General features: G+C 37.1%; 2 protein-coding genes across 2 annotated transcripts in view; one reads left to right on the top strand and one right to left on the bottom strand.

Moving 5' to 3' along the window:
• Positions 1-16,108, bottom strand: part of LOC103046246 (semaphorin-6D-like) — an 86,243-nt gene that overhangs the window by 20,753 nt on the left and 49,382 nt on the right. The window lies entirely within an intron of this gene.
• LOC125780453 (interferon-induced protein 44-like) overlaps positions 12,037-16,108 on the top strand; it is an 8,758-nt gene continuing 4,686 nt past the window's right edge. Inside the window, exons 1-2 of the mRNA XM_049473211.1 lie at positions 12,037-12,221; positions 13,123-13,272. Of these exons, the coding sequence (XP_049329168.1) occupies positions 12,039-12,221; positions 13,123-13,272 (333 nt within the window). The 5' untranslated portion in view covers positions 12,037-12,038. The remainder of the gene's footprint in view (positions 12,222-13,122; positions 13,273-16,108) is intronic.

The following is a 16,108-nucleotide window of genomic DNA, read 5'->3' as shown; positions in this document are numbered from 1 at the left end:
AACATCCTTCAGCATGACCGGTTTGGCAGTGGGTCAGTAATGGTGTGGGGTGGCATTTCTTTGGAGGGCCGCACAGCCCTCCATGTGCTCACCAGAGGTAGCCTGACTGCCATTAGGTACCGAGATGAGATCCTCAGACCCCTTGTAAGACCATATGCTGGTGTGGTTGGCCCTGGGTTCCTCCTAATGCAGGACAATGCTAGACCTCATGTGGCTGGAGTGTGTCAGCAGTTCCTGCAAGATGAAGGCATTGAAGCTATGGACTAGCCCGCCCGTTCCCCAGACCTGAATCCGATTGAGGACATCTGGGACATCATGTCTCGCTCCATCCACCAACGTCACGTTGCACCACAGACTGTCCAGGAGTTGGCGGATGCTTTAGTCCAGGTCTGGGAGGAGGTCCCTCAGGAGACCATCCGCCACCTCATCAGGAGCATGCCCAGGCGTTGTAGGGAGGTCATACAGGCACGTGGAGGCCACACACAATACTGAGCCTCATTTTGACTTGTTTTAAGGACATTACATTAAAGTTGGATCAGCCTGTAATGTGTTTTTTCACTTTAATTTTGTGTGTGGCTCCAAATCCAGGCCTCCATTGGTTAATAAATTTGATTTCCATTGATGATTTTTGTGTGATTTTGTTGTCAGCACATTCAACTTTGTACAGAACAAAGTATTCAATGAGAATATTTCATTCATTCAGATCTAGGATGTGTTATTTGAGTGTTCCCTTTATTTTTTGAGCAGTGTATAATATACTAACAGCTATAAGATCTGTTACAGAAGCAGCACAAGAGCGCTAAATGTGTGAACCTTTACCTGTGATCAGATCATACACTAGAACACCCTGAGTTGGAAGATGAACTGATAAATCTCTTTCTCTCTTACACTTAAAGAAGTGTATTTCAGACAGCTGTGTTCTGATGTTATATATGTGAGGTACAGTATGGTGAAAATGTGTGAAACCTGTAGAGTTTATTTGGTTTCTGAGTTTGTTTACGTGTTTCTCTGATTGAGCTCTCTGATTAGATGTGTGTTTCATGTTCATGTGTGTCCTATTGGCTATTTTAACCCTCTTAAGGCTGCTAGCTTGTGGACTGTTACAGTTTTTTTTTGAGTGTATGACCTTGCTCTTTGTTTTTTCGATGCCAATTTCTGCCTGTACCTCTGATTGTGGATTCTCTGTGTTTGACCTGGACTGTTTAACGTTTCCGATTTTTGGATTACCTCTGGCTTCCTCGTGTATGAACTCTGGACTGTTTCCCGTTTATGGTATGGTTATTCCTATGAGGTTCCTGTTTGCCGGTGATACTCCGTTTCTGTTTTTGACTTACTCTGTGCTACTCCTAATTTTAATAAACAACCCATTTTACTGTATCCGCAAGTGTCTGTATTCTGTGCACACCATGACAGCTTCTTTAGTGTGGTAATGTTATTTAACATCATTCTGAACAGATTCCGCTCATTTAAAGAGCCCTAAAAGGTTTTTTAAAGCTCAGTTTTTAACGCTCTACTCACTTAAATAATGTTGGGTTTAAATCAGGCTCAGGCTCAAAAGAATAGTTTATGGGTCAGGTCGGATTTAAGCAGAACATGCACAGGCTCGGGCCGGATTTTTTAGGCCCCATCTAAACTCTATAACAGAGTTTCTGGAACATTCCAGGAGTGTTTTCTAATGCAAAAGCCATTACTGTATACTAAGGAAAAATAGATGGAGTCACAAAAACAGAGAGATCTGAAATTACGGTATCGTTTGGTTTGTGAATCATTTGATGAGCTTTGCTTTTCTGATTGGCTGGTGAAGATCACCCAGAATGCACTGGAGAATGCAGATTTAAGAACTGAAAGAAAAACAGGAGTACTCAATTATATTTGTTTTTGAGTCTCAGTCCAATAGATAAGAGTTAAACAAGACAAAGGAAGATTTCTGCAAAGCAACAGCCTAGTGGTTCTGTTTGTGGTGAGAATGTGATCCAAACTCGATCCAACCAAATTATTAAATGTAATCCTCATGATGTATTACCCAGATGTACATGCAGCAGATAAAAAAATAAATACTATTTTTAGTAATTAATTAATGAATTACTAAATTAATTAATATCACAGATAATCCCCTCTTCATTTATTTCACTTTTAATGCTATTTATTGGTTTATATGGCTAATGTGAGTATATACAGTGGAGTAAACAAAACGTTTTTGCCCCTTCATGATTTTTCACTTTTTTGCGTATTTGTATCTTAAATGTTTCAGATCATCAAACAAACTTAAATATTACTCAAAGACAACACAAGTAAACACAAACTGCAGATTTTATTATTAAATGAGAACAGAATCCTGTGTGGAAAAAGTGTTTACCAACCAAAAACCTAATAACTGGTTCTTATATCCTTAGCAGCAAAAACAGCAATTTACAATTTGTTTTTCTCATCACTGTGGAGGAATTCAGTTCCACTCTTCTTTACAGAATTATTTTAATTCAGACACATTGGAGGATTTTCCAGCATAAACATCCTGTTTAAGATCATCCACAGCATCTCAATCAGACTTTAACTAGACCCTCCAAAACCCTTAATTTGGTTTATTAATCCATTCAGAGACAGTGAACTTTTTGTTTGTGAGTTTTGGGTCATTGTCCTGCTGCAGAACCCAAGTACTCCTGAGCTTGAGGTCAGTAAGGAACAGATGGACGGATTCTGATTCTTCTTCAGGATTTTCTGGTAAACAGCAGAATTCCTGCTTCCATCTGTCACAGCAAGTGACAGACCATCATAAGACTACCACCATCATGTTTTACAGTATGATGTTCTTTTTCTGAATTATTTACACCATATATAATGGGACACACACCATATTTACCCAAAGTCTCTTTCTTATTATTGAATCATTAACACTGATCTTAACTGAGGCGACTTAACTGAGTGTTCCATGTTTTTTCTCCATTAGTGAATAATAGTGAATCACTGTGGTTCTCTGGAGTCCCAAAGCTTTAGAAATTATTTTATAACCTTTTCCAGACTGATAGATGAGTAATCAATGACTTTCTTTCTGATTTTTTCCTGAATTTATTTGGATATGAGTATGATGTTCAGATTTTGGGTATATTTTAGTCTACTTCTCCTTATCAGGCAGGTTCTATTTAAGTGATGTATTGATTGAGGACAGGTGTAGCAGTAAGCAGACCTGGGTGTGGTTAGAGAAATTGAACTCAGGTGTGATAAACCACAGTTATGTTATATTTTAACTGGGGGGGGGTGGGGGGGGCAAACACCTTTTCACACAGGTTTGGTAGTTTTTTCTTAATTTTCTTAATAATAAAACCCTACATTTAAAAACTGCATTTAAGTGTTGTTTTGGTGATTGATGATGTAATTTACGAGTGACAAACATGCAAAAATATAAAAAATCATGAAGGGGCAAACACTTTTTTGTCCAATTTTCGAGTCTGCATAAGGCAGACTGCATTTACTGCTCTGCATAGATTGTTCATATTGGTGTTTTGGAACTGAGATATTTTGAGCATTTCTAATGTGTTTTGGTACTATGAACCTAGCAACATGTTTTGGAGATTTAAAAAAATTTATTGAGCAGAGAGTATTTTATTCAGTGGGTAATAAGCGCCCTCTTCTGGTAATGTAGAATTCTAGCTTTTTTTACTTATCAAAAGAATTAATAGTATCTCAATTCATTACTCTGTAGGTAGAAGTATAGATCCTAGTGTTTAATAACAAAAGCTTAGGCCACGCCCACAGAGTCCTACAGTGCAATACCCCCCTCTCCAAAACACATTTTACTAAAAGCTATAATGACTATAATATCAAAATATTAAAATGTTAATGTTGATAATATAATTTGGGATTTTGCACTAGGCTGTTCTCTAGTGTTTCAGCTGCATATATGCTGATTGTAAATAAATGTATTTTATTTAGTAGAATGTAAATATATTAAAGAAGCTTAGTTGGACTGGAGTTTGCCTGGAGTTGTCTTAAGTCTCTCCACGGATCATCTTCATATTACAGGCCAGATTTGTGGAGAGCAGGACTTCTAGTTGTCCTGTGGACAGATTTTCCTGATCCACCTGAGCTGTGGATCTCTGCAGCTCCTCCATAGTGACCATGGGTCTCCTTGCTGGATGTGTCTGTTTGGGTGGATGGTTGGTTCATGTCTTGGTAGGTTTGTAGAAACAGGTGTAGAATAACTTTTTTAGGAATCTTTTTTGGATGATGGATTGATGGAACAGAGCTGATTGGGATGATCAAAGTTTGGGAGATGTTTTTATAACCTAACCCTACTTTAAACTTCTTCTCCACAACTTTAACTCTGATCAGTCTGGTGAGTTCTTCCTTCTTGGTCTTCATGATGCTGTTTGATCACTAGTGTTCACTAATAAACCACTGAGGTCTTCACAGAACAGCTGTATTCATACTGAGACTAACTCTATTAACTCATTAAGTTAAGACTTCTAAAGGCAATTGATTTTATTTAGGGGATTCAGAGTAAAGGGGGTTAAATATTTTTGCACGTCAACACTTTCAGATTTTTCTAGGATTAAACTTTTGAAAACCATGTGTCATTTTTGTTCCACATCACACTTATGCAATACTTTATACTGGTCTATCACTTAAAATCTCAATAAAATACATTGAAGTTTGTGGTTGTAAAGTGACAAAATGTGAGCCACTTTTTTTTATTTTGTAAAGCCACTTTACTTCAGACTGCATGACGATGTAATTGGAACTGACCAGATACTGTAACACTATTAGTGCATACGAAATGAACTCTTGAAAGTGGGCATGGTGAAAGTGAAACTGAAAGTGTTGATGTAATATGCACTGCAGCGTCTAAAGCTCAGTTTGATTTATATTTTATTAAGTGACGAGAGTCTTTTAGTTAAAACCACAGGGTTGTTGCCTCTTAAAAGAAAAGATCTGTTTGTGAACTGGTGTGTTTTATTAACTTTATTAATGGCTTTATCAGATGTAAAAGCCTGGTTCTTATCTGATGGAGCCCCAGTGTTAATAGACACAAAAGCTTGGCTAAGAAGGTTTCATGTTCTCTTCAACTGTAGGAGAATATAAACCCATCACTGCATCCCTCTGCATGCATTCCAAGAGCATCTATGGGAGACTGTTTAGTAGAGGGGGTGTAAAAAGCACTTCATAACGGTTACTCAGCTAGTAAGAGGAAGAACTCTTACCTCAGACTTGGTGATTCAGTGTTTGGGCAGTTTCGCCACGTAGAAGCCCCAGAGTCCGTTTTATACAATATATCATATTCTGTGTTTTTTCCAAATTGTCCTGCCTTGTCAAGCCGTGCTTGCTTATTGTTTATTTAAAGCCTCGTAAAACGCAGAATCAACCGGAGATCCGATTTAAACCTAAAGTCACTTACACAAGATAGCTAGCGCTAAGGGAATGATGAGCAAGAGACACTCTGATTGGTTTATTTCAAGTTACACCCAAAATTAACCACACCCGTGATTAATTAAGAGAATTAGTACATGACTTTTGTAAATTACTTTTTTGTACTTTCCCCATCGTTATGATCAGTGATGGTAGTAACGGCGTTACTTATTTTTAGTAATGAGTAATCTAACTAATTACACTGACAGTAACTATGACGCCGTTACCATTTCCAATACCCCGTTACTGCAGTTACTTTAGCCGCTCTATTAACTTTTTTTTTTTAACCTCGCGCATACAGACAAAGGTATGTGTGATTCACATGGGATGGTCGCTCTAACCCTATAAAAAGGGGTAGTGGCAGGGTTTAGGAAGTCGTTTGCCATGGTTAACCCCTCCTCTTTCCGGTGAACTTGACCTTCTGGCCGCTGTGCCTGTAGGTTTACGGTGTTTGGTGTGGTGAAGTGAGGCACAATTGTGACGATTTGCTGCTCTAATCAATTCAGTGATTGGCGTGGACAGGCCAAGTTCCGATTTAAGGAGGTTAATCTCTCTTTATCTGCTCCGGTTTCTCTTTTCCTCTTTTGGTGAAGCTGTTTAATCCAGCTGTTAAACTGTTATATTAATACCATTTTAACGCTAATTAGATTGTTATTTTTGTTCATTCTTTTGTTTTGTTTATATATACATTATATTTTTGTCAACATTTTGGGTTTATTTTCGTTTGTTATTTTTCTAATAATAATAGTCAATACATAACTGATTTTCTTTTTTTAATAATAACACAAAGTAACGCAATAGTTACTTGTACTGGTAACTAGTTACTTTTATAGTGGAGTACCTCCATTAGTAACTCAGTTACTTTTTTGGAGAAGTAACTAGTAAATATAACTAATTACTTTTTCAAAGTAACATGCCCAACACTGGTTATGATAGCAAAGAAACACTGACATGCCCTAAATCAAGCTACGAAGTGCAGTTAACAGATCACCTCATAGCCTCTGACCAGTTTCAGAGAACTTTTATGATATCTGTGTAATATGTGTTCTTTGTTATATGGGGAATAAAATATGGGTCTATGGGAAATGCATGCCATTGCATTCTGTATTTCTTTACATTCATTTTCCTTTTGCACAGCGTCCCAGCTATTTCGGAACTGATAAACGTGATTTTTACAGATAGGACATTCTAAAGCAAAAAAAAGAATTCCAGGGTTTTTCCTTTTGATTCACTGACCCCACCCTATAGCATATCCATGCCGCATAGAGCTGAAAGTGAAAGTAGAAAGTGCATAAACACAGGGACACTGACACTGAACAGAGAGAAAGAGACAGAGACAGCGAGAGAGACAGAGAGAGGAACCAAGAGCGAGAGAGACACTGAATTAAAGGTAAGTCCAGCTGATGTGGATTGAATGCAATTGGATTTTTTTTTATTTTAGGAGTATTCTGAAAATCTTCAGATTTTCTTCACTTCTTAATAATAACAGTAATAATAATAATTTTATTTACAGTTCACTACAGGACTAAACATGGGAAATACAGTACCTGGTGAGTGTTATTTTTTATTATGAAACACAGAACTGCATGTGTTAAGTCTAAATAGAAAATCAAATGTCTGATCTAAATTCTCATGTACAGTAATGGTTGTGGTGCATTAAAATATACAATAATTAATCTATTTATTATTGCATTTCTGAATCAATGAAGATTGGACTTTGCTGAACTGGGTGTGGTCAGACAGTTAATAGGCTTGTTGGTCAGTGAGAGTAACCTGGTGAAGGCTGGTGGAGAGAAGTCAGGTCAGATAGTCTCCATCTGCAGCAGAACTACAGCAGATCTCACCATGTGGCTCTTATAAATGAATAAAATAAGAAATTCCTCTGATATTATAACATTAAACTGCATGAATATGAGCTAGAATTACAGCTGTGGAGAACAGCTAGATTACTTATAGGATAAATTATACAGTATAAGCACTGAGTACTGAATATTATTTATATGAGAGGAAATTATATTATTATGCTAATTTAGGTCTACATTTGCCCTTTTATAATAATAATAATAATAATAATAATAATAATAATAATAATAATAATAATAATGGCGATACATACAAGTTTTCTTGTTTCAATTTTGTAAAACAACAAAGCAACAGTTTGAAATTTAGAGAGAAAAAATAAGGAAATAAAATACAACAGGAATTGTAGTGCTTTATGGTAATAAAATGAAGAATGACACAAAGTTTATCACCATATCATTATAAAGTGCATTATTTAGTTGAAGAGAGCTTTATATTATATTTTTATATTTTAGATTGAACACATTGGCTCCACCCTAGCTCCACTTATTCATTAGTGCTCTCACCAGAGATAGAGACTCAACTTATACTTGTGACCAAAGACTTGAGACTCGACTCGGACTCGTGAACCAAAGATTTGAGACTCGACTCGGACTCGTGAACCAAAGATTTGAGACTCGACTCGGACTCGTGAACCAAAGATTTGAGACTCAACTTGTACTTGTGACCAAATACTTGAGACTCGACTGAGAAACCTGCCCAAGGACTTGAAACTTGACTCAGACTCGCCACCAAAGACTTGAGACTCGACTGAGAAACCTGCCCAAGGACTTGAGACTTGACTCAGACTCGCCACCAAAGACTTGAGACTCGCCTGGGACTCGTGCCCATAGATTTGAGACTTGACTCAGACTTGTGACCAAAGACTTGAGAGTCGACTCAGACTTGAGACCAAAGATTTGAGAGTCGACTCAGACTTGAGACCAAAGATTTGAGACTTGACTCAGACTTGTGACCAAAGACATGATACTCGACTTGAACTCATGCCCAAAGATTTGAGACTTGACTTGGACTTGTGACCAAATACTTGAGACTCAACTGAGAAACCTGCCCAAGGACTTGAGACTTGACTCAGACTCGTGACCAAAGACTTGAGACTCGACTCGGACTCGTACCCAAAAGACTGCAGACTTGACTCGGACTCGTGCCCAAAAGACTCTAGACTTGAATCAGACTCGTGAACCAAAGATTTGAGACTCGACTCGGACTCGTGAACCAAAGACTTGAGACTCAACTTGTACTTGTGACCAAATGCTTGAGACTCGACTGAGAAACCTGCCCAAGGACTTGAGACTCGACTTGGACTTTTGACCAAAGATTTGAGACTCGACTGAGAAACCTCAGACTCGCCACCAAAGACTTGAGACTCGCCTGAGACTCGTGCCCATAGATTTGAGACTTGACTCAGACTTGTGACCAAAGACTTGAGACTCGCCTGGGACTCGTGCCCATAGATTTGAGACTTGACTCAGACTTGTGACCAAAGACTTGAGACTCAACTGAGAAACCTGCCCAAGGACTTGAGACTTGACTCAGACTCGCCACCAAAGACTTGAGACTCGCCTGGGACTCGTGCCCAAAGATTTGAGACTTGACTCAGACTTGTGACCAAAGACTTGAGACTCGACTTGGACTCATGCCCAAAGATTTGAGACTTGACTTGGACTTGTGACCAAATACTTGAGACTCAACTGAGAAACCTGCCCAAGGACTTGAGACTTGACTCAGACTCGTGACCAAAGACTTGAGACTCGCCTCGGACTCATGCCCAAAGAATTGAGAATCAACTCAGACACATGCCCAAAAGACTCCAGACTCGACTCGGACTCGTACCCAAAAGACTGCAGACTTGACTCAGACTTGTGCCCAAAAGACTCCAGACTCGACTCAGAGCCGTGCCCAAAAGACTCCAAACTTGACTCGGACTTGAGACAAAATACATAAGACTCAACTGCGACTCATGCCCAAAGACTTGAGACTCGACTCAGATTTGTGATCAAAGACTTCAGACTCGACACTGACTTGTTAACAAAGACTTCAGACTTGACTCTGACTTGTGACCAAAGACTTGAGACTCGACTGGCCACACCATGGACACACCCTCATCTATGGACACACTCTCAGTTATCCTCACTTGGTGTTCATTGTCTATTGTGTTCAACTGCACTACCTCCATTCTCCATTACACACACACAGTAAGGACTGTACTTTTATACTTTACGTTTTACTTCTTATTTTATTGCATTTATATGTATCTTTATATTTTATCCTTTTGGAACTTTGTGTATTATATACATACCTGCTGCTGGATGTCTAGAATTTCCCCTCGGGGATCAATAAAGTATCTATCTATCTATCTATCTATCTATCTATCTTCACTCTGCACTTAGCTGGGTTTAGACTGAGGGGAACCAACACAATTAATTATTTATCTTTTTTTTCTTGTGTTTCCAATAGAATTTAAAACCCGTCCACCTGCTCAGCTAATCGTGAGGGCTGGTGAACGTATTGTCCTCAAGTGTGAAGTGAACACACAGTCTATAACAGCAACCTTAAAGAAGAATGATCAGAAACTGGACTTGGTGCATGGGAAACACATTTTTAAACAAGACAAAGTCAAAGACGAAGACAAAGACAAAAGATTATTTAGCTTAGAAATCCTGAATGCTGACGAGGGAGATGAAGGGATGTACACCCTGGATGTGGAGAACAAAAAGGGTAGTGCCACGTGGTCCACCATGGTCATTGTTGGTAAGAATGATTAGTTTAGTGCATTTCTCTTCAAAATACACACTATAAGGTGCACTGTATTATAAGGCGCACTAACAATAAACGTCTATGTTCTTGTCTATTTTCATACATAAGGCGCACTGATTATAAAACATTTTCATACAATAATAGGTATATACTTCTTCAGTGTTGCAATATTAAATAACATCATTCTGGATAGATTTCACTCATTTAAACATTCCAAAATGTTTTTAAAAAGTTTAGTTTTATAAACGCTCTACTTAGTAAGATAATGTGGGGTTTAATTCGAGCTCGGGCTCAAAATGACAGTTTATGGGTCGGTCAGGCTGGATGTTTTGGGCCCGATCAAAGCTCTAATTCATTCACAATATTTAAAAAAAAAATCCTCACCATCATTTTTGTTATTTTAGCTCGGCCACTTGTTTTATTTTCGTGTCACGACCAAGCAGGCTACCATACATGCCCAGTACATCGATTTAAACCAGTTTCTGCTCATTTTTTCACTGGATAAGAACCAGAGTCTGGGTTTTACCACAGAACAAGTGTAAGGGAAAGTTTAGCTGGTTCTGGTTTGCGGAGCTGCAGTGGAAACTAGCTCTGCTGAGCATTGAGATCGCAGTAGAGAGGCAGTAATCAGGATATCCGGCACAACAGAGCGTCATGTACCAAATTAAATTGAGGTAAAAAAGGATCAACAAGATTCATACACAAGGCACACTGCATTTTAAGACGCACTGTCGATTTTGGAGAAAATTAAAGGATTTTTAGTGCGCCTTATAGTGCAAAAAACATGGTATAACAAATGGAGCCCAGGAGCCATAAATAAAAAAAGAAACCGAATTAACGATTTTGCAGTTTGTGCACTCTATTTCTTTAATAGTAGTACAAACGAAAAACAATTACTATTATTAATATTAGTAGTAGTAATAGTAGTAGTAGTAGCCTGGAAACTAATAATATTGAATAATGAATAATAATAGCATACCATTGGTGGAAGTGTTTTTATTGTATATTGTATGTGTGTTCATATTTTATATTTGTCTTCATACAGTACTTTTGTCATGCAAGTGCTTAAATGTTTGGCTTTTGACATGTTGAACTGTTCAGCATGAACTGCAAAATCATTGAGATTAATTTAGGAAGTCATTCACTTGAATAAACGAAAATGTGTGCACGATCTGTAAAACTGCTTCCTCAATTTAATTTAATTTTTTTTTTTACTATCCCTAGGTTCTGTCTTAAAAAGAAAATATCAAAGTATCAAAGTATCACAAGATCATGTTTTGCAATACTGTAGCAATTTTCAAAAACACAGTATTGGTTATTAATTATTAGTTTACATTTACAGATATTACACCTTGGTTTATTCAGTGTTCATTGTAGTGTGAGTCAGAGGCACACTGCTCAGCCCAATCAGCTCTCCCTCCAGCCCCGCCCCTAAACCCATACATTACCAGAGTTAACAAAAATCAGGCGGTTTACTTACGCTTTAATCTTCTACATATAAGACCATTTTAAAGCCAGGATTAGGACATTTGGTTTGGGTGCACCAAATTTGATCATAGTGACAACTTACAACTAACAGCATGTGTAAGTAAAGTAGGGGATGGTTGAATGCTATTTGACTTTATTGATTTATTGTCTACCGATGCATTTCTTACAGAACTCAAGCCATGGAGAGCTATACCAGAATCGTAAGTCCACGCTAATCATTCAATATACTTACATTGGCTTAATAAATAAAGTGTCAGAGTTTCTTATATTTTAGCATATTTTCGCTGATCAGAGATAAACTTCTGTTTAAAAACATAACTATGCTTTCACGTTTACAGGAGCTGGAATTCTTTTTAGAGGCGCTTTTGCCTCCCTAAAAATTGTCTGCAAAACCCCTGCTTGCATGTGTTTAATCCCGGATTAAACGATAGATGTAGTAAAACAACCGATAATTAATTATAGCATTAATAAAATACGGAATAGTTTTACACACTTTTTAAATTCAATTTTTTTTTTGTTTCAGACAAGATGAAATGTTGAACTACCTGAGAAATTATGAGATCTGTAAAAAAGTTCCAGAGCTTCATTTTCTCCTGCATGGACCAGTAGGAGCAGGAAAATCCAGCATCATCAACACCATCAAGAGCATTTTTGAAAATCGACCGTATCACCTCTCTCTGCCTTCTGCAGCATCTGGTAAAAGTTTTACTCTAAAAGTGAGTACTGTCCTCTCATGCACTCTTTTAACTCCAAGGGTGTAAAAAGTATTCACATTCATTACTCTGTAGGTAGAACTTTTTACTCTTTAAGTAAAAGTATAATAATATATGTATATGTATATATGTATAAATAAATAAATTTGTTTCACTGTATATTGCTGCAAATTTACAAATAATATATACATTTAGAGATTGGACCTGTTTGTTCACTTGAGATTTATTTTTGTATAAATAAAGCCATATATATAATACATATTTCATATAATGTATGTTTATACACTAATAATTTATTTGACACTTAAATTGAGTAAGAGCTGGAATTCCCATTATTATACTAAAGTAATATCAACGTTGAAATTTTAAATGTTGAATCAACATAACGTCCTCAACCTTCTGCCTTTTGAATTAGAATTTTACCTTTCATCACCATATAATGTCTAAAAACAATTGGATGGAGGAATGAAAGTGTTTTACCTCTATTTGCAGTAACTGCTTTTTAATTTAACACCATGTTCACGTTCTATTAGTTTTATTGTTTTTGAGGTCAGATGTTCAGTAATCAGATTGGTAGTGATGGTGGGTATAAACTTTCTTTATACTCAGATTTACTACAGTGATGAAAGTTATTTGTTAACACTGTTAACCAGAGGATTTTCTACTTTTAGTGAGCTATGGTTTATTAAATATCAACGTTGATTCACTTTTCAAAATCAACACTAAATCCAACGTTGATTCAACCATTACATCAACATATATTAACGTTGATTCAACGTTGAGGAAGAGTTTCATGTGCAGCATCATAAACAACTCAGAGAAACCCACTGTATTTCACAAACAACAAGAAAAAGAGGATTTTACAGGAAGGAGACCTTTAACAGTCTGGTTGGTTCATTTTCAGTATCACAAGTTCCCCATTGGAAGTGAGCTCTCTGGACAAGTACCCTTCGCCTTCTATGATGTAATGGGTCTAGAAGAGGGAAAAAACAAAGGAATGCACACTGATGACATCATCAGCGCTTTAAAGGGACACATACCAGAAGACTATGAAGTAAGATTAACATTTTTGCAACACACACACACACACTCGTAAAACACTATCGGTCCTAATCTGATTGAGATATGGTTTCAGTTTGCTCACAATGTAATTCCAACCTCTTCTCCACTTTTGGGTGGTTTTGTGAATTTTGATAAAAACAGCCTAGTTTAGAAAAATGTGTTTTAGCAACTGAAAAAAAAACTGTAATAATAAAACATTTTTTTCATATACACTCCCCTCCAAACTTTTATTTCTGTTGTAGACTGAAAACATTTAAGTTTGACATTAAAGGATCAATATCAACAGCTTTTATTTCCAGATATTTACATCTAGATCTGATACACAGTTCAGAAGATTCAGCACCTTCTGTCTAAACCCACCCATTTTTTATTATGAGTATAAGTACTGTATCATGTGACTGTGAGGTCAAACAATAAACAGCACTGAGTTTCAGATTTGGGTTTTATCTGTTCAGACTGAGTATTTATACTTAGAGGACTAACCAGTAATATTAAAATCTGAGAGATATGAGAGTTTATGGGAGAAAAACAAGCAGCTGCAAGGCTGAGAGAAGCTGGAAAATCAATCAGAACATTAGAGCACAAATATTGACCACTGCCACAATAACTGTTTGGAATGTCCTGAAGAAGAAAGTCATCACTGGTGTATTAAATAACAGATGATGAAACACGTAGACCAAGGAAATCCACAGCAGTTGATGAAACAGAAACAGTGTGAGTTCTATAAAGAAAAACCCTAAAATAACAGTTAGTAACATCAGCTCAACCTCCAGAGAGCAGGAGTGAAGATATCTCAATCTAATGCTCACAGAAAAAAGACTTCATGAATTAAAGTACAGAGGATTCAGAAGAAGATGAAAATCAATATTAACAAGAAGATAAGGAAAGCCAGGTTGGAATTTACCAAGGAGTACCATATTTTTCGCACTATAAGGCTTATCGGTTTATAAGGCACATTTTAATCAACACTAGTAAGGAACAGGGGTGTCATCGTGTTTCCCCTCTAATTCAGCAAACAAACCAGTAACTCTTCAGACGAGCTCTGGATGTTAATCTACACAGATTTCTCTTCTTAAAACTGTTTATTTGGTTGAATAAAAAGTGCTTCTGTGTATGTACAGTAAACGTAGATTCCCAGAATTCCATTAAGGCTGGGTGCAGCAGCATTAGCATTAGCAGATAACCCCTAATGCTGCCTAACTGCCACCCAACAGCGCTACACTGAGGAACCCTGAGTGTTCTGGTTAGCCAGGGTGATATTAGCTAGCGGTTCGTCCCACATAGCTTGATTTAACACAGTATGTGCAAGCTATAGGCCAACAATACTGACTTCTGAACAGCAAAAAAGCTAGAGCTTAGCTGGTAATGCTAATACTGCTCCAGCAGTGCTAGCCAGGGTTAGCAGCAGACTACAGGCCGATAATACTCACTTCTGAATGGTGAAAGAGTTAGCGCTTAGCGGTGCTGGAGAAACTTCACTGAATCTCCTGTATAACTCTGTACTTCAGTGGAGTGTCTTTACTGCTCCTTAATACCTGACTGATAGAATTCATACATAAGGAGCACCGGATTATAAGGAGCGCTGATGATTTTTGGGAAAATTAAAGGATTTTAAGTGCAGCTTACAGTGCAAAAAATATGATACAGAGAAAAGTCTGTGGACTGACTTTGGATTGATGAGACAAAGAGGAACTTTTACCAGTGTGATAATAAAGTAATAATAAAGTTTAGTTTTCATCTTTTTACATTAAACCCGAATGTTTTTGGTCTACAGCAGAAATAATGGAATTGGTCTCACTGTTTTAATACTTTTAAAGGGGACTGTATGCAGTGATGGTAGTAACAGCGTTACTAATGCCGTTACTTTTTTCAGTAACGAGTAATCTAACTAATTACTCTGACTGTAACTATAAGACTGTTACCATTTCAGTCACCCCGTTACTGCACGTTACTTTAGCAGCTGAATGAACTTTTTTTTTAAATTCGTGCATACAGACAAAGGGCCCTATCGTACACCCCGCGCAAGGCGTGTAGCGTGGCCCGTTGCCATCGTACACCCCCTCAACAGTCTATTTTTAGGCCTTGCACGCGTCCTTAAAATAGCGTTGGAATTTTGGAATATACTAACCTCAATGGGTGTGGTGGTCTGGAAATGAGGTGTATTCAGGTAAATTTCTGGCGTGTTTCTATCTTGGCGGCGGAAAAAAGCTTTGCGCGATTGATCACCCTGTGCCCCAAAATACCCCATACCATAACTATAAATTATTATTAGTTATATTTATTTCTGCCAGTTATAAGGATTTATATTTATGTTTAGTACACAGACTAAATCACTAACTTAATATAGCAGACAGGCATTCTGCTGTTTAAGAATTTCAACAGATGCTTATTCTCACTCAAATGCTGGAGTTTTTGAAATGGAAAATTAAAAGAGAAAAGAACTTTGACTAAACATAAATTTATTTGATTTAATTGAATTTCACTTTCATATCTGAAAAATAAAGCACATTGTCGGCGTCTGGTGCTGCCCATCAATTATATAAAACTTAAACCATTTGAAATACACAGAAATATAAAGCTATATGTTAGAATTCGTTTCTTATAACCAGTGCAAGTTTATTAAAATATAAAATATATTAATTCATTAATTAAAATCTTGTCCAGCGCTCTATATCAGGCACGCAAAGTGTTGCTTGGTATTGCGCTCAGAATAACATCTCTCTTCTAAAAAAAAAAGTTTTAATAAATATGGTCAGACAAGTGTAGTAAAATTAATGTTGTTAAATTCACTAAAGCCAACAAATCTATTGATAATTAATCAAGAGAAA

Source organism: Astyanax mexicanus, unplaced genomic scaffold (genome assembly GCF_023375975.1).
Source record: "Astyanax mexicanus isolate ESR-SI-001 unplaced genomic scaffold, AstMex3_surface scaffold_34, whole genome shotgun sequence".
NCBI lineage: Eukaryota > Metazoa > Chordata > Actinopteri > Characiformes > Acestrorhamphidae > Astyanax > Astyanax mexicanus.
Note: the sequence above shows the minus strand (reverse complement) of the source record. Positions and strands in the feature narration are given on the sequence as shown.